We start from the raw sequence: 20,050 nt of genomic DNA, 5'->3' as shown, positions 1-20,050 counted from the left end.
ATAGAGCGTGGGTGCTCATAAGCTCTTGTGTTATGCCTAGGTTCTAGTGCCTGGTCAGGAAGAATAACAAGGTACATTGTTGTTTGCCCTTGTCTATGACGTTCAGACTAAGCCTGGGCGGTGAACTCAACCCCGCTTGTGGAATTTGCAGAGTTTTCCACACTCCGCGTTACGCGGAGCAGAGTTTTTTTCCTCGCTCGCGTTCACCAACGTCAAGTTGGCAAGTGAGGAAAATGCACGTCCTGGCGAGATTTTTCCTCATTCACAATCGTCAACATCAAGTTGGCGAGCGCGAGAGGGGAAAATAAACCTCCTGGTGAGATTTCTCAACGCAGGGGGGGGTCAGGTGTCTCATTGCGAGTGGTCGTGTATGCTTGCGACCCTTTGTGTTGAGAAACAGCCCATTCGCGTTGAGAAAGCTGCTGCTCGAGTAAAAATCTACTCGAGCAGCAGAAAAGGAAAGAAGGAACCGTTTGCGCTGTGCAAGGTGCCGTTCGCAATGATTTTACAGAGCGAAAAAGCATCCAGCACTGTGCACTCACCGCAAACTGCATTTTTCTATGGAACTCCACCTCTTGCAGATCTCCGCGTAGTGTGACTGAGTTTTTTTGCCACTTCGTAGTGCAACTCCGCCCAGGGTTAGTTCACACTAAATCCCAGGAAAAGAACAGACCGTAAAAACATATGCAGGTTCTGTGTGAAAGCAGCCATGGCCAGTACAGGAAAGAGCGGTGGGGCGGTGGGGCCGGGTGAAGGGGGATTACCTTGGATGGCATTTTTGCTAACCACAACAATCTAACGATTGAGGCAGTTGAGCCTCTCAGCGGTGTTGACCACTGGCTGGTCGTGTTTAATATCACTTTCCTTCATCTCATTAAAGCAAACAGGGGTACCCCTCTCAAACACAAACATATACGTTGCAGGGGATTGAACAAGGTTATGGCCACCAACTGGAAGGCCGCCTTGCCTTCCGTTTCTGATGGGAATCACATCTCTTATCCTCCCACGGCCAAAGGCTTTTGTAATTGGATCACCGAGGCCTTAGACATAGTTGCTCCAATCAAAAACTGTGTCATTAAAAGAGCTAAACCCTCGGCTCCATGCTTTTCGGAAGAGCTTATGGCTCTCAGGCGCCATTGCCGTAGGCAAGAACGGAAATGGCGTGCTGACCCTTGCCCTTGGGAAAGAGCCAAGCAGGAATCTTTCCTGCGTGAATATAAACACAACCATCTTTCAGGCCAAATCCCTTTTCCTCACTGAAAAGATAGTCTCTGCTGACAATTTTTCGTGCATACTATTCAAAGTCATAAAGGAGATTGCTGAGCCACCAGGGACACAGCTCATGAACTTCTCCCAAGACTTCTGTGACAGAGTAGCACTCTACTTTCAGGATAAAGTCCTTAAGTTCTATCATGAGTTCACCCAGACTGCAGATGATGAACCTACCACAGAGGTAGCCAAAGGGGATAGTAAAGACCCGCCTAAGGGGAAGCTTACCAGGTTGTTGGGAACTATGCCCTGTCCTCTTTTCCACAAATCACAGCCCTACAAACCAAGGAATTCTTACTTGGCTTAAAGTCTGGAGCGCCCTCAGACCCTTGTATGCCTTCCATACTCAGACTAGCTCCTGACTTAATAGTTAACTTCCTACGCAAGGTCTTCAACAACACACTCATGTCCAGAAACTACCCAGCCACCTGGAAGGAAGCAATTGTCTCACCTCTTCTTAAAAAACCCAAAGCCGATCCCACAGAGTTGAAGAACTTCCGATCTATCTCCCTTCTCCCCGCTCTGGCAAACATATTGGAGAAATTCGTCAATGTTGAGCTGATGAAACACATTGAATCCCAGGAAATCCTAGCCAGCTCTCAGAACGGTTTTTGTGCCAGTCACAGCACCGAAACTGCCCTGGATGGATCCACCGGCTGTTTCGGCATGCAGGTTGACTAAGGCGAATCTGGAATGCTGATTTTGCTCAACCTTTCAGCAGCATTCGATACCATCTCCCCAGTGTGTATGATCTAGCGACTGCGGGAAGCAGGAGTTACTAGTAGGGCCCTGCAGCTACTCTACTCTTTCATGATCAGCAGAACTCACATCATCAGTTGTGGTGGCTTTAGGGCAAAGGCCTTAGGCCTTCCCTGTGGGGTCCCCCAGGGATCTTCGCTTAGCCCCACTCTCTTTAACCTCTATGTGACCCTTCTTGCGGAGTTGGTGAGATCACACAAATCATCGTTTCCATAACAAATGATTTGCAATCAGTTGCCCGAAATCTTAATCAATGTATGTCCAACATTATATGCTGGATTAGGGCAATTCATTAAAGATCAACACAGACAAAACTTAAGTGCTAGTCCTTGGATCACAGAACTCCATCTAGTCTAATGCCTTCTGGCCTGCAGATTGAGGTCCCCTTCCGCTACCGGTCAAAATTGCAAAAAATCTGGGGGTCATATTTGACGAGGGTCTGACCTTTGATGCTCAGGTTAGCTGGACAGTCAGCACCTGTTTATAGATCCTAAAAACCCCGAGGCGCCCAACCGTTGGTGGTCTTATTACCTGACACTTGAGTAGTGCTTCTATCAGTCCTTAACACCCTTCACTATTGTTTCCGGAAGACAGTGGTGTCGAACAAACCTACCTATAGTTACATAGGTCTTTGCAAGCTTGAATCTTTTTCAAACGGTTTCTTTTTGAATTACTACCCAGTTGCGCAGCATAGTCGGATTGCGGTTCGCAATCATTTGCAGGCTTATAATGTCCCTGTGGATGGCATAGCAGTGATCATGGTGGTGAGTGCGGAAGTTACTTACCCATATGAAATCTTTTACTCGTGGGTGACCTTCCTGGCTGTGAATGCAAATACTAATGTGTTCGACACGTACACTCCCACTGCCATGCCGCAGGAGTATGTTCCCTACAGTACACAGGAATTTCCTATTAATGCTTGCCAGCACCGAGTTTGGTTTAATGGCTCCCTACCCCACTCTTTGTTAAATCCGAGGTTAGGTCCTTTGTCCATTCCGGGCGCAACTTGGCCTGTTTTGGCTGGATTTACACCGCCTCCTCAACAAGGGGCGTGTCCCCTTGCAGATTTGACACGACTACATCTAGTCGAAATTAGCGTAATTAGGTTGTTAGTGCAGTACATTACCCGCAATCGCCCGGGCGGGGCCCCGAGTACTGCGGCGCTTCCAGCTAGGCAGGGCAGTATGAAACTCAGTCCTGTGATGGTGAACGCAGTAATGGGAAAGCCCCCCCAGATTAAGGATGATTTTCCTTTCTGGCTGGCCGAGAAATTTGACCAACTGGAAGCAGTATTTGCTAACACGACTCCTGGTGAAAAACACAGGTTTCTGACAATTAACATGTCAAAAGACTTGGTCCCAGAAGCTGGTGACTGTGAGACTTGGGGTAAGATCTTTGCGGCAGTGTACACGAGGTGCTTTGGCACACCGTCAATGACTGTCCTTCCAACGGTCCTTAAGCGCGTTCAGGATGAGCAAGGACCCGAGGCAGCAGTTGAATTGGGTATGCGCCTCTGCGGCAGTTTTGACGTAGTTTCCGATCTCGTACTTGCGAATGTCAAGGGAGATGCAGTGAACTTTCAGGTGTTCAATGCTTTGCTGGCAATTCCCGATGTCGACAAACCCCGACAGTTACTGAGAATTCTTGTGGCGGCTTATAAGACTGTAGGTCGTAATAGTTTGGGACTCAAGCCTTTCTCAATGAAAGAGAAAAAGCAACCCCAAGCGCAAAAGACAGAGACTGACGAACAGCCTAAGGCTAAGAAGCAAACTTGGCCGAAAAAACAACAAAAACAGGGTAAGCAACAACAACAGAAACAGGAGTCTCGTCCTGCATCTCCAGTGCCCGCACCTGCAGAACGTGTTTATGACTTGCGCGATCGCGCGATGATAAAATCACCTGATCGTTTTCAGGTTTCTGAACAACGCTCTCCTCGTTCTTTTCAGGAATCATCGGCCTCATCGACCGGTGGTGGAGGTGGCGGCAGAGGTCGGGGTGGCCAGCAGGGACGCGACCAGCCCCGCCCGAAAGACAGTAAAGGCAAGCAGGACGTGCGACCTATGGACCTTTTACCTAAATACGGCTCCCTTGAGCCTTTGAGCTGACGAGCTCAGGTAACGCCCTACGCGCCCGGAGAGGTACCAGACCTGAGAACACTTTGGCAGCCTGCACAGCAACCCCTGATAATCTTCCTACACTCTGCTGATGAAGGACAATAATCCTGAAACACCGGTGTCCAGAGTTGGCTTACATTACCCTTCGGAACTTTTGAATAAGCGCACCCGCTTTGATAAAACTGCATCTACCATGATGCTCTTGGGGATACCCGCTGGAATGGTGGAGTAGCGTGCGACCTATGGACCTTTTACCTAAATACGGCTCCCTTGAGCCTTTGAGCTGACGAGCTCAGGTAACGCCCTACGCGCCCGGAGAGGTACCAGACCTGAGAACACTTTGGCAGCCTGCACAGCAACCCCTGATAATCTTCCTACACTCTGCTGATGAAGGACAATAATCCTGAAACACCGGTGTCCAGAGTTGGCTTACATTACACTTCGGAACTTTTGAATAAGCGCACCAGCTTTGATAAAACTGCATCTACCATGATGCTCTTGGGGATACCCGCTGGAATGGTGGAGTAGCGTGCGACCTATGGACCTTTTAAAGGCAAGCAGGACAATTCAACACCGAAAAGACCCCAGTTTCAGAAAATGAAAGTTGCTGCTTTAACAGCGAGATATGCCACACATAGTGAGAACGCAGCTTCGGAATAAGACATGGGCTCTGACCTTGCTGGACAGCGCGGCGGAGATTACAATAGTGCGAGAGGCCCTGCGTCCACTACTGAAGGTGACAGCGACTGATCGATATGTTGTTGTGGAGACAGCTGACACTAAAGTAGCTCCCCCCCATATACTTTATGAAATAGTCCTTTTAGTTGAAGGTGACATACAACGTACCATAAAAGGGGTATTTTGGGAAAATCTTACAACTACCTTTGATATTTTGTTAGCGGAGGCTGACTGGCCCCCACCTTTTGTGCTCGCAACTCCGAGTGGGGAGGAGATAATCCTCCCTAGTTTCGCGCACACTGTCTCGAAGGAGCATGCGGTGAATTTTGCAGAAGAGTGGGCTAAGGCTCTTGCGCCGGCTCTGTACCGTACACATTGCGGGTGGGATACATTTTCTCCACATCATGAGATTCCTTTACGGTCCATGCCACAGCCTCAACCCCAATATCCCATACGACGTGAAGCGCAGGCTTCCGTTGCGGAAATCCTTGAACAATTGGAATATCAAGGTGTAATTGAAACTTGTGTGTCACCGATGAATAACCCTCTTTTTACTGTGACCAAGCCTGACGGATCATTTCGTTTTTTATTGGATTACCGACATTTGAACTTGCATTGCCGTACCTGTGCAGTACGGAATACTCACGGCTCTGCCTTAGTGGATAGTCTTGTGCGTAAGCGGTTTAAAACCACGCTTGATATATCCAACGTTTTTTTTGCCCACCATTTGGATCGTCTAAGTTCCCAATGGACCAGTTTTACAAGCGGCGGCACACAAAAACAGTTCAAACGTTTACCAATGGGCTATAAGAATAGTCCAGGCATGTTTGCTGCCCGCTTTGTCTCTCTCTTGGAGAGAGTGGACCCTGATGCGTGTTCGTATGGGGATGACATTTATCTCACAGACAACGAACTTTGGGCGCATCTGTGTCGCGTAGACCGCATAATATGTAGCTTTGCGGACTTCGGTTACAAATTCTACTTTGCAATGTCTCACATTGCAGAGTATACAGTGTTGTTCCTGGGCTACTAGCTCAACAATGAAGGTCGAGGATTGGCTCCTCACTTCTTGGAGAAATGCGCACAATAGCGCGCTCCTACAACTCTGAAAAAATTACAGTCCTTGCTGGGATTTTTGAATTTCGGGCATACTTATATTCCTGAATATGCCCAGCGTATCAAGCCTTTGTATGCCTTGGTACAACCTACTTTTACCAAATCGTGCTGGCTGCCAGGACACTCAGCTATTTTGCAATCTTTGCAGGCTGATCTTTTAGAATCTAAATTCTTACAGAACCACACCAACCTGGTGATAAGAATCATCCCTGGGGCGGTGGGTTTCACTTACCTTACTTTTAATGAAGGAGACACAGTGCCTATTGCTTACAAGTCACACTTGTACACTTCGGCTGAAATGCGATTTTCCACTGTGGAAAAAGTTTTAACAGCAGTGCAGATGGCGATTCTTAAGGAACGTGCACTGTCGCAGGGAAAACGCATGTTGGTTGTTACCCCGTATCCTGCATTAGAGGCAGTGACGAAAGCCAGTGTACCAAATTCTAAAGCTTTGCACCCACGGTGGATAGAATGGGCAGCATCATTGACGTCTCCGGATGTCGCGTTTATTTTTGAAGCCTCCCTCCAGTCGCAGGAGTTTTTGCAGTATGAATTTGTTCATCCTGCACCTTTGGCTATGCGACCTTTGGAGGATTTCCATTGCATCATTTACACTGATGGTTCAGTGCAAGTTGCGCATGGGTCTAAGCACGCATACGTTTCAGCTTGCGCCATTGTGGTCGGTGCCATGGTGAATGATGAGTTCAAGTCCAGGGTCTGGAAGGGTCGGGCACACGCAGACTCTAGGGGACTGCACCATGCATTGGAGTACGCTGATCCTAGTGTGACAACTCTTATTGTGATTCTTACTACTGTGTCCAGTCTTACAATGAAAACCTGTTCTTTTGGATTCAGAATGATTTTCGTGATTGCAAGGGTAGCACAATAAAACATAAAATGATCTGGGTCCGAGTGGCTGAGCTTAAAGAGCAGTTGCCACTCGTGTTTGTAATTCATACTCTAGGTCAACAGCGCGTGGGAGTCCACGCTGTTGGCAATTCGTTGGCGGATGAGGCCGCAAAATCAGCAGTATCATCATATTTGGTTGCAGCAGTTGCACGGTCTAAAAATAAGATTGATGATGATATCTTGGCAGCTGTTGCTGCGACTGAGAAGGGAAGTAAATATCCTAAGGGATTCCCTTCGAAGTATTCATACCACTTAAGTCCTGATAAAGTTCCTTATGTGAAAATTCCTGACGTTGGTGAGAGATTGCTTCCCAACGCAGATCGCAGGCACACTTTGCTCATAGCGGTCCATGAAGGAGTTGCGTCTGCGCATGCGGGCATTTCGGCTACTGTGGCTCAGTTACAACAGCGTTTCTGGTGGCGGGGACTGTACAAACAGACGCATGATTATGTCCTTCAATGTGACATTTGCCAGCAGATTAAGCCTTCAACTGCTGCACGTCTGCCCGAGACACAGTTGTACATTTCTAATAAACCACTTGGTTGTGTTTACTTAGATCACTGCGGTCCTTTTTCTTCTGATACTGCATATAAGTACATCTTAGTTGCAGTTGATTCATGCACACGCTTTGTGTGGGTGTGGCCTCACCGCAGCGCTGATTCACGAACTGTCATAAGAGACTTGTGTGTCTTTGTAGGAATTTCTGCCTGTGGTTCCTTCCATTCGGATCAGGGTCTGGCTTTCGCCTCTAAAGCGTATAAGGATGCCATGACTTCGTTGGGGGCCCAAGTTAAGTTTTCGTCTCCATACAAACCTGAGGGTAATAGTGTTGTGGAACGGATGTACCGATATTTAAAGCACGCTTTGACAGCTAGAGTTATAGGCACTGGCAGGAACTGGCTAGCCCACCTCAATAGATGTTTCCATCTGGCCCACTAGTCCGACCTTGAAGGCAGAGTTCAACGGGATGAGTCGCATAAGAGCACTTTTGTCCCAGAAAAAAGTAGCCTTCCCATCTGCGCGTGAGACATTCGTCCTTCGCGTGGCAAACACCCGTACAGAGGTGCATGCTTTATTAAATACTGATTTGCCCTTGCATTTTGGTGAGCTAATTCATTCTATCTTTAATGCATCCTCCACCACAGGGCTGGCACACTTTTTTAAAGTAGTAAGTAGTGGCCTTGTCACTTTGTTTCAAGCTATATTCGTTATTTTTCCAGCTTTCTTTCACTCGATTTTCTCCAGCCTGTTTGGTGGATTTCCCTTTCTGCTGGCTCTGGCTGCAGGTGTTCTTTTACTGTTTTGTTTTATTCAAAATGGATGCACGTCCTGTGTTTCATGGAGAGCAGTCGCGTCTGGTGCTGTTCCGCAACAGAATGCTTGAGTACTATGGAGCGTTGCCTCTTGCTACTTTGAACGCGACTTATGGATTATCGTTTTTATTTTCCTACTTTACATGCGTCCAGCCTGTCTTTCATTGCCTGAGTTGCGATTTCGACTGGGCCCTGGATTTGTGTCTCTGCAATACGGTGTCTCCCGATGTGGATTATAATCAGCTTATGAGTCCCTTAGTTGCTCATGACTTGCTTTGTTCTGACGGAGGGATTATGGCCTTTGCAGCGATGCATGGAATTCTGGGGCGTTGGAATATATTTGCAGCGGCGCAAGATTTCTTGGCACACAGCTTCATTGAAAACCCACCGAGCTGTCCTCTGATGGTGGTGGATGCTCCGGTAGTGGAGGAACATGTGTGCTCTTTTCCTTTAATAAACTGGATGGCTGACATATTTTCGGATGAGAACAGTGACTTCCTGTTGGAGGCTGTGGTTGCATATTTTGCATATTCGTTGTCTGGATGAGATGTGACATAGCTTATCTCTCCCGCAACTGAGTTCGTTTCTTGGATTTCGAATACTTTTTATTTTTTTTCTCGAAACCCATATAACATTTTTCTCGGCCCAGACCTATTGACTTGGATTGGCCCTATGCCAGAATTTTTAATATTGACTTTGATAGTCTAATTATAAGCTTTTTAAAAAGAAAAAATCCCTGATTTGTGCAAATTCGATACTGGTTCTGACTATCGTTGTTGAACTCTGCATTCAAAATTTGCCCCTTATCTAATCTAAATCTTATCTTATCCGTGCTCGGATCAAGGGAGGGTGTCAGATAGATATGCTTTGCCTTCACACTTTGTTAAGTTAGCATGGGTTTGTTGGAGGTTTAAATGCCATTTTACCTTTCTGCTGCTTCTGCACACTGCACATATTCTTATTAGAGCTTTGAGCCTAGTAGAATATTTTGCTTCACACGAGAATAATATGTTTTGCTATTATATCAGCTTTGCTTGGTAAGCTATGTCTGTACAGTGAGTGCCGAACCCTCCAAGGTTATTTCAACACAGTGATTGTTGTGAGGTTTGATCTGCGCACGTTCTAGACATAACACATATGCAGCTGCGGCCAACTTTTGGTTTTTGGCGTGTTTTAATACAGCACTGCGCAGAGCATGCTACACACTTGATGAATCTTCGCATGCAGAGAGCTGTTGTAGGAGATGATGTGATCCCTCTCCACTAAGACCAAGAGGTATGGGGCCGCCCTGCTAAAACCCAGAGACCTTTTTTAGATATAATATATTATACTAGCAAGGGAGGGTAAGGCTTAGGTGCCATTTAGCCTTTTTCCCTCTAGCTATTTAACATGCTTTCTCCCTTTGTATTTTATGGACTAGTTACTATGCTGATAACTTTGTTACTTATAATATGTTTGCTTGTATTAGCTAAAATACTGAGCATGAGAACACGGCATTAGAAATAAACCTTCATTTACTCCTCGTTCTGGATTGATATGTTGGTATAACGAAAGAGTGTTCATGTGTTCCACATTACCTGAGGTGTTCTAAGTCCATGTTCTGGGTTGTATAAACATTGGGAGTTTGTAAGAACCAATGAGACACTCATTGCTAGTCTGGTAGGGGATTTTGGGTACTAAGGTGAGTTTTGGTACACCCTAATTCATTGAGGTTCCAAGTCTCTGTGCACAGTTCTGTGTGAGAGCAGGGTCCCTGCACCGCACAATTGGCAGAGCTTCGTGCTCCGATGCTTGCATTGGAGTACGCTGATCCTAGTGTGACAACACTTATTGTGAGTGATTCTTGGTTGTTTTAAATGTGATAAATACTACTTTAGCAACTGATAGAGCGCCTTCTCAATGGAAACAGGTCTTGGTGAGAGCACTTTAAAAAGAAAACAATATGGACCCCGATGTTTTGGCCAACTATCGCCCTATTTCTTTATTTCCAGGTGTTGGTAAACTAGCCGGGAAGCAAGTAAATCTGACATTATCCTCCTTCCTCGAAGACAATTCTCGTCTGCATCTATCACAGAATGGATTTAATAGCAGTGGAAGAACTGAGGAAAATCTTAGATGGAGGGGGCTGTGCTGCACTTATTCTATTAGATCTCAGCGCAGCCTTCGACACAGTGAACCACCAATTGTTGGTCCAAAGACTGAGAATGATTGGATTGGCAGGAACTGCATTAAAATGGTTCCAAGAGAATGCCACTTAGATGTGGGGTGCCTCAGGGCTCGTCCCTGAGCCCCACCCTATTTAATGTATAAATGAGTTCGCTAGCGGATATAGTTACTCCTTTTGGTATCCAGATTATCACCTATGCTTACAATACTCAGCTTGTGGTTGCGCTTAATCAAAAAGAGAATACAGGCTCAAATTTGGCTTTATGGCTGGAAAAGGTGTCAAACTGGATGGACGATTCTTACTTGAAGTTAAATGAAGCTAAGACTGAGGTCATGCTCTTGGGTAATTCCACTTCACTGACTATAGGATCCTTCAGGCCCAGTTGTTTGGTGACTCCCCCCGCCCCGAAGGACCACATTAAGAGTGAAGGTGTTTGGCTTGACTCTAAGTTAGATCTTAAAGAGCAAGCAAGTAAGGTGGCAGCCTGTTGCTTTGGAATTTTAAGAATGATTAGGAAGATCCTCCCTGTGCTTCCTTTTCTAGCTAAAAAGATATTAGTCCAAGCGTTGATTTTGTCATGCTTGGACTATGCTAACATCTTATATCTAGGAACCCCAGCTAAAACTATAAAGAAACTACAGATTGTTCAAAATTGTGCTGCACGCCTGCTTCTTAACCCATCCAATCGCCTTTCAGCTAAACCGGCACTATCATCACTACACTGGCTGCCCATCCATGAAAGAGTCCAATTCAAAGCCCTGTGTATTATGCATAAAGCTCTTTCACGCAAAGGCCCCCATGATAATATCATCCCAAGAGATCTCTTAAGTCAGATAATAAACTACTGGCGGTAATTCCAAAAGTAAAAAGAACTCGAAGCGGAGGATGTCGCAAATCAGTCCAGGGCCGGACTGGCTACTGGAACGAAATTCGTTTTGCTTTGTTTATTTCAAAGCACACTCAGGTCTCCATCAACGAAATCAGCCCCCACCGCAGTGAAATCAGCCCCCAGTCCGGCTGCATTCCAAAACGCTCCATAGTCAGTCTGGCCCTGAATCAGTCTTGACCCTGCTCGAGCCTAAACTGGCAGGCCCAGTCCTCCCTGAACCGGAACACAAGTAATCCAGGACTGGTTTTACCCTTGTTAGGCCTTATCAGTGACATATAGTTTGGTTCCAGTGACACAGTGTACTCAGGCTTGGGTCCCTTGCTTACTGTGCCACTGGAACCAAGCTACACCCAACTGAAAAGCCCCAATCAGGGCAAAACTGATCTTTGGTTGCTTGTGTTCTTTCCAGTTCAGGAAGGACCTGGCTTTGCTGTTCGGACTGGACTGTTCCTTTTGGAGAGGGATCAAGACTGATTTGCATATGGTTGCTTCTAATCCGAGGTGGCATGGTGGACAAAAGAACAATGGGTTAAAATGCTACCCCTAGCGATTGCCAGAGTTTAGATTATTGCAAACATCCTCTCATACAATGTGTGTGCTCGATTGACCAAGCAATGTAAAGCGCCCAATCTATCACTCCATAAGAAGGGTGTGGTCTTCCCCTGAGTCCAGGTATCTTAGTAGGAAAGGCCTCCAGACTTAACACGTGTGGTCCAGCTACACAGTTGCAACCTGCCCTCCTCCAGTGCAGCAGGAGATCCCCTCTCGGTGTGTACTCCACGAGACCTCCAGTTAGTTTCCACACACTCCTCCAGTATCCTTTGGTTCTCCCCGACCTCATTCCCAGGGTCAGCACCCCGGTGCCTGGACAATCAGCATCACTGATGTCTGGATCGGTGAGGAAATGTAAAGACTCACTTGTTTGGTCTCGTCTTTTGCACCTGCAATTCATGTGGCTGTCATCTTAGGGCCCATTGTGGCTTCAGAGAGGTAGCAGATTTGAGTGCTTCCGATCATGGTCTGCATTGACTTGCTGTGGGCAAGGTGGTTGCCAGGTATGTGCAACCGTGAGCTCCAAAGTGGCAGATGGGGGATTAGGATCTCCTTTTTTAGTGTGGTGTCGGGCCTCAGACATCATCAGCACATCTTACCACATCACTCAGCTGTTCACGCCCAGTCACACCTGTGACCATCTTAATGCCCTAGTCACTTGCCTAAACACAAAATGTGAGCAGTTTGCCTCTGATGTGGGCAGGGGCCAGGATGCTCTATCCCCAGAGGCAGCAAGTGTTGGATTGAACAGAGGCATTCTTACATGCCTTTCCTCCAGCTGCTTTGTTTACTAGGGCTGCAGAAGATCACAGAAAGTCAATAGTTCCTAGTAGACCTGGTGGCTCGCGGTTATACTCACCAAATCTTATTTTCATCCTCCTCCATCTGCTTCAAAAGGACTATGTTTGCCAACCACAGGGAAAAAGAACTATCTGTAGAGCCCTGGAGAGTGATGCACTCCCCCTCTATTGCTCTTTATGAACGTATGCCTCCTTCGAAGTTAACTTTTTACGTCCAGTTCCTCGTCATAGAACATTGGCAGCTTACCTGCCCATCCAGGAATAGATCAGCATAGCAAAGCAAGTTCTGCTGTTTTTAATTGAGGAGCCAGAGCCCTAGCAATTTACTCCTACCTGTGCAGTGCTCCTATATGTGCCAATAAATTCCATTAGATTGGTGAAATAACACGGCAAGTTTAAGAATAGAGGAAAGTCAAAATAACAGCTCTGATTCTCCTAGCCTGGAACTTTGTTCACATTTACAACACCCTTCCGCAATTGAAAGTATGCCGGTGTGCCCCATGTTGGCACCGATTTGTGATGCACTTGACTTTTGGATGTCTTTCCCGGCTTAAAGATTTGCACTAGTTTGTGTTCTAAATGTTTTTATGTACTAATAAATAAGGAGTCGCAACGAAGTAATACCTTTTCTTTTTTGATTGAAGGTTTATAACGAAATATGATAGTTTGAGCAGCAAAGTAATATATATTCATGTAAACATCAAACTTTTCTTCCAGGTATTTTGTCATTTGAAAGGAGCTACACCTTTGTTGTGCTTAAATAACCCTGGTACAAGTGAACTAAAAATGGTTCACATGGTTCCTCCATTTCAAGGACAGCATAAGCCTCTTCATTCAAGTCAAAGAAAAGTTGATGTGGCAAACCAAGTGCAAGGTTAGTGTCAGACACTGCGTTATGAATTTCCAGATAAAAAGGTAAATTCTGGAAAGAGGAACTTGTTTTGAAATCATGCTGTCTCTCACTGTAAGTAGGAACATGGACGATCTATAAATTGACATTTCTTATTTTAGAAAGATTTTTTATCAATGTCTAATGCTTTTTTTTTATGAAATCCAGTTTGAATCAACTTTTAATACATCCCCTCTTCAAAATCAGGTTTTAACTTACTTTAAAAATCGAAAAATACAACTGATGTAGTTCATGCCTTGGAGCAGGTAAAAATGCCATTACAGGGGGAGAAACAGGTCTGCAATATTGCACAGACAGGGAGCCAAGTGGCTGATCAGGGTATGAGCTCTGAATCAGGGTTCGAATGTGGATTGAAAACTGTTCAACTTTCTAACTAAATAACATCTATATTATGTTGTACTACTGTATTTGCTCCTGGCAATTTTATTCATGATACCAATAAAAGGAAGAATGCGTTTGTTGCTTATCTGCATGTAACCTAATATTAATCTTTCTGTAATATGATTGTTTACTTTCTCTTTGGCTTTATGCTAGATTCCTTTGGATGTAACGCATATTTTGATTTTCTACAATAGAACGCCAATTACTCGGGTTTAACACTCAGGTCTTCTTTTAACTTTTAAAATGTTTACTTTCTGGGACACATTCACTAATTAACCAGCGCGGCTTTTGCGAGTGGCCGGGAATGACCGCGAGAGCTGTGCTGTGCTGAGCAGTGCGGAGAGACGAATGCAAAAACAAAAATTGATGGACAGAATGCAGAACAATGTCATACATTCACCCCAGTACAGAGATCTGGGCCTAAATCCATCGTTTTTTTTTTCATCACCTGTTGTTTTGCATTTGTCACCCCGAGTGGGACGGGTATGCTCAGACGTGAGTCCCGTGCTCTCCAGGCCACTGGAATCAAGCTATCCAGGCTGAAGAGGGCTGAAAGCCCGAAACCGGTCCTTGGATGCTTGTTTTCAGTCCAGGGAGGACCTGGCTTAGCAGTTCGGGCTGGATTGTTCCCATGGGGCACAGGGTCAAGACTGATTTGCACATAGCTGGGTTCAAACTGGAAAGGCATGGTGAGCAAAAAAACGATGGATTTAGGCCCAGATCGCTGTACTGGGGTGAATGTATGACATTGTTCTGCATTCTGTCCATCACCTGTTGTTTTGCATTTGTCACCCCGAGTGGGACGGGTACGCTCAGACGTGAGTCCCGTGCTCTCCATTCCACTGGAATCAAGCTATCCAGGCTGAAGAGGGCTGAAAACCCGAAACCGGTCCATGGATGCTTGTTTCCAGTCCAGGGAGGACCTGGCTTAGCAGTTCGGGCTGAACTGTTCCCATGGGGCACAGGGTCAAGACTGATTTGCATATAGCTGGGTTCAAACTGGAAAGGCATGGTGAGCAAAAAACCGATGGATTTAGGCCCAGATCTCTGTACTGGGGTGAATGTATGACATTGTTCTGTATTCTGTCCATCACCTGTTGTTTTGCATTTGTCACCCCGAGTGGGACGGGTATGCTCAGACGTGAGTCCCGTGCTCTCCATGCCACTGGAATCAAGCTATCCAGGCTGAAGAGGGCTGAAAGCCCGAAACCGGTCCTTGGATGCTTGTTTCCAGGCCAGGGAGGACCTGGCTTAGCAGTTCGGGCTGGACTGTTCCCATGGGGCACAGGGTCAAGACTGATTTGCATATAGCTGGGTTCAAACTGGAAAGGCATGGTGAGCAAAAAAACGATGGATTTAGGCCCAGATCTCTGTACTGGGGTGAATGTATGACATTGTTCTGCATTCTGTCCATCACCTGTTGTTTTGCACGTGCCGAGAGACGAGACGTGCTGTGCGGTGTTGTGCGGAGCGGCGGGGGTCAAGAGGCCTGAAAGACCGGGAGATCACCTCTACAACCCGTGGGGGCAGCCAGCAGGGAGATGATCAGAGCGGAGCAGCGGGTGCCCTGGAAGCCGCGAACCGCTTCTACAAATCCGCGTATCCTACCGCAGTCCGGCCGCATATAGCCGACCAGGAGGTGAGCTAACGAGCGGTTGTGATGGAGGGCGGGCAAAGCGGCAGAAGTGGCAGAACTGGTTGCCTAGCGAATCGGCAGAAGCAGAGCAATCCTCCACCAGAGTAAAACGAACAAATATGTGGAGAAAATAATAAAACGCTATGGCACCTTAACAGTGGCAATAAACAGGTACATTTTCCAGTGACAAAAACTGTCGACTAAACCATAAGCCTAATGAAGTAGACTTGCGATTTTACAAATCTTCAGGGCATGTGAATATCATTTTTTGTAAACTCAAAATGGAATGACCTAACAAAAGTCAAGAGGCGGGGAAGGCATTGTGAACGGCATTGTGGACGGAGCGGATTAGCGGAACAGCGGGAGTCAGGGGGAGCCAGGTGAAAGCTTTCCGCAACCCGCAAAGTGTATACCGCCAATAAAAAATAAATAATAAATAAAGGGACTCAAGACACAGCAGCAGCAGCAGTAGTAGGCCAGCGGAAAATTGCACAAGGTCTCCTCAGTTTGGGTGTCTGTGTCCATGGGAGCACCGGTGAGAGCTGCAGACGGCACGATTCAAGGTGCTGTGTAAAAAAACAAACAACACGTATAACACTACTACTGCGACAGCCAAGAGCCAAAAGTTGCGGCCACTGCATAGAGACAGCAGGTGGTTTGATCTGACAGGGGACATTTTCTGTGACTCGTAGTAAATGACACGAGCCGGGGGGGGCCTGGGGGTTAGTGTCCAGAGCCAGCGTGTGTACAGATTTTGTGTACCACGGCCTCTGGTCTGAGCCCTGGCCATATTCAATCACGCCCTGAGGATTTTGAAGTTCTAGGCGATATAGATCCGAAGAGCAGTTAAAGGAAGCGCCAGAGCCAGCTGGAGAGCAGAGTGCGGCGAGCCACAAGCAGCAAGGCACCGCGGCCGGCTGGCCGGAGTATTGGAAGCTGCGCTTGGAGGCAAATTTGAATTAGCCGCAGGTGGAAAAACAAGGGAGAAGTAAGAGAAGATTGTCACTGCGGTGGCAAGGGGGGTGCCGTCCGTCACTGGAGGGGACTGGTCCTCTCTCATAGGAAGTAAAACAATTCCAAAAGTAAAACGCCCAAAGTGTAAGTAAAATGAGGTCTGGGAGAACCAGTAAACAATTGTCACAAAAAGCGGGCAAGCAAGGGGGAAAGAAAGTCAAGGAAGGCGAGGACTCTCCGAAAAAAACTCAGGAAAAAACAAGCCCTTTAATTCCCTTACAATATTCAATATTCAGAAAGCCGGCTATCAAAAGGAAATTCATGTTATTAAAAGACACTACGACAGCCATTTTTTCAGAAACAGGCCAACTAGAGGGTCTTTCAAACCCATTAACACCGCAAAAAAATCATTTAAGATCCGAGAATAACAACATGGAGACCACAGAAACTCAGAATAATAGTCACATAGTTATCCAAGCTCAAGTCCACGCTACAGACTATGTAGACTACTCACATTTAACACCAAAATCAACCTTACAGTCAATACCATATACACAAATGCCAGAAGAAATGCATTTGGAAATTTCGGATACCCTCAAATCTGCAAGGCTTTTACAGAACAATTCATGGCTACATTCAATTTCATTGATAAATAATACTGATCTCCTTCAAGCTCTGGAAGCTGAAAACATAAATGTCTTAGAGAATAGAAAGAGTAAAGTATCAATAGAAAAATGGATAGATCCATTGCATCCGAGGATTGATATATCAAGTACAATGGAGCAGCCAATCCAAACCCAGAGCCTATCAAACAACACAGAGATCATGCATGATCTGGAAGTTGAAATACCAAACGCTCCAGAGAATAGAAATACAAAAGAATCAGCAGAAAAACTCGGAATAATAGTCACATAGTTATCCAAGCTCAAGTTCACGCTATGGACTATGTAGACTACTCACATTCAACACCAAAATCAACCTTACAGTCAATACCATATACACAAATGCCAGAAGAAATGCATTTGGAAATTTCGGATACCCTCAAATCTGCAAGGCGTTTACCGAACAATTCATGGCTACATTCAATTTCATTAACAAACAATACTGATCTCCTTCAAGCTCTGGAAGCTGAAAACATACATGTCTTAGAGAATAGAAAGAGTAAAGTATCAATAGAAAAATGGATAGATCCCATGCATCTGAGGATTGATATATCAAGTACAATGGAGCAGCCAATCCAAACCCAGAGCCTATCAAACAACACGGATATCATGCATGATCTGGAAGTTGAAATACCAAACGCTCCAGAGAATAGAAATACAAAAGAATCAGCAGAAAAAAGGAAAGAGCCAACGCAAACAACTATTGAAATATCAAGTACTCTGGAGCTGCCAATCCAGAGCCTATCAAATCATAATACACAAAAAGCTAATCAAGAACAGCCAGTTCAGCTCCCCTTAAATTCTGACACAACAACCCCAACACAGATTATCATCCGAACAGTAGATAATGTTGCAGACCTAGGAATAAACAAAGATAAAAGTGGAGCTACACCAGTATCAGAAGCCAAAGGAGGGACTCAGCAGGCAGCATATACATCATTACTCAAAGTGCTGGAAACTACAATTAAAGTCCTGAATATGCAGTCTGATAAGTTAGATACCCAGATTGACCTCATGAACATCATAGCCTCGAATATCGTAGGAATAAACACGAAACTGGAAACACTAGCTGACCTAACAATGAAAGAACGAGTAATAAAAACAGTATTAAGCAAAGAGTGTGTATGTGGCCCAATAATTGATAAGCTAAGCAACGTTCCAGCGATTTTAACAAGTATTTTAAATGATAGAAAAAAGACCAATGATCGGGAGGGAATAACAAACTGTCAAAAATTGCAGTAGCAAACCCACAAAGTGCTATTACCGGGGTCAGAAAAGTATCGAATGTGGCAGAAATTCCAATAAGTGGTACTGACATCGAAAGTCATAATCATAAAAAGGATAACGCTGGCAAGGAACCACAAACTATGAGAAGCGGTGGGCACAGGACCATAGTAAAAAATGCAACCGAGGAACACAGTGAGCAGCAGCTACAAGAAAGTCAAAACAAAATAGAGAATGGCCGGCAAACAAAGAGACCGAGAAAAAGAGCAAGGAAATCCAGATAGAATAATCTCAATGTAATACAGGAAACTACTAGCAGTAGGAAATGGTTCCCGATCTTTGAAACCAAAAAAGTCGACATTGACCCTGAAATGCAAGCCGTACAAATAGATCAAAGATCTATAGTGGAGGAAGACTGTCAACAAGGAGATCTCACCCAATGGACATCATTAAGCCATAGTATACAAGCAGATGAATCATGTGATATAATGCAGATAAATCAACATCAAATTGTATGTGCATCGAAAAGAACCATCACAAAGTGTACAACTACTAGCAGGAATAATCTGCCAAAAACCATGGGTAGCTCACAAATGGAGCGAAGGGATCGCCCACAGGAGATGGAAAAAAAGGAAAACCACGCGAATAGAGGCATTAATCCAACAGGGGATCTCTCAGGAAAGATACAAAGAATGACAGTAGAACAACCACAGGAAAAGCAACCTTTGGGTAGTAGGAGTAATACCATGGAAATAAATGGCACAGTAGATCCTGACTTCAGGAATTTTCCAAATAAACTGGAATCGAAGGAAAAACTGAGCATTAAAATCAATACACAAACTGGTGTTAGATATGGAAGCATTCGAAGGGAAGTATCACACCCCTCCGCAACGACTCAAGCTGGTGATGACCAGAATAACCCAGTGCAAAGAAAGGAAATTACGGAGATGGAGCAAAGAAAACCTCCGGTAGAAGGTGTCCCTAATGAAAACCTTATAATTAAAATCAATAAGCGTGAAGCTGACAGACATGGAACCACTCAAAGAAAGGTACTCCAATGCACCGACCGAACAACGACTCTTACATCTGAACAATAATCGAGAGAACAATTGGGATAATCAGATCATATTGACTCCCCATTATATTTCTCAGGAACAACATGACCTGCTCAATCGAGGAAATTTATTAAAATTAATAGCTGAAATTCCGTCACTGAAGCATCTGTCTACTTCTGACTTGTTGTCAATTGAATTTCTCGAGAAAGAAGAGAATAGTAGTATGGAAAAAACATTATCAACCTGGAAAAATGAAGATATTGTAGCACAAATAATGAATGCCAGAGAACTGTTTGAAAGTTGGGGTATCACAATGACAAGACCAACAAAGAGACGATATCCCTCTCCCCTACTAACAGAGATAAAGAAAAATAAAATGGAGGAAGTACCAATCATACCTGCATACTCAGTACTCCACAACGCAAGAGGAAAAACAAACCTGGCCGGAGACGCAACAGTGACTCCTATTCCGCAACAAGAGGGCAATAAATGGTTTTGGATGGCCATAGCCTTAAATGTTAGGAATATGGAATGACCAGCCACAAAGGGCAAAAGCACCGCCAGGTGTAACATAAGATTTTTATCTTGGAACATCGCGGGTGCCAAAAAAGGATTAGAGGAAGATACAGCCCCAGCTTATTGGGAGTGCTATAACATCATCA

At 45.3% G+C, this 20,050-nt stretch overlaps 1 protein-coding gene across 6 annotated transcripts in view; it reads left to right on the top strand.

Moving 5' to 3' along the window:
• TESMIN (testis expressed metallothionein like protein) overlaps positions 1-20,050 on the top strand; it is a 1,592,961-nt gene that overhangs the window by 798,755 nt on the left and 774,156 nt on the right. For all 6 annotated transcript variants that reach the window (XM_078682880.1, XM_078682879.1, XM_078682876.1 and 3 more), the window contains one exon: positions 13,284-13,440. In XM_078682880.1, coding sequence (XP_078539006.1) covers positions 13,284-13,440 — 157 coding nt within the window. The remainder of the gene's footprint in view (positions 1-13,283; positions 13,441-20,050) is intronic.

Source organism: Lissotriton helveticus, chromosome 3_1, assembly GCF_964261635.1.
Source record: "Lissotriton helveticus chromosome 3_1, aLisHel1.1, whole genome shotgun sequence".
Taxonomy (NCBI): Eukaryota; Metazoa; Chordata; class Amphibia; order Caudata; family Salamandridae; genus Lissotriton; species Lissotriton helveticus.
Note: the sequence above shows the minus strand (reverse complement) of the source record. Positions and strands in the feature narration are given on the sequence as shown.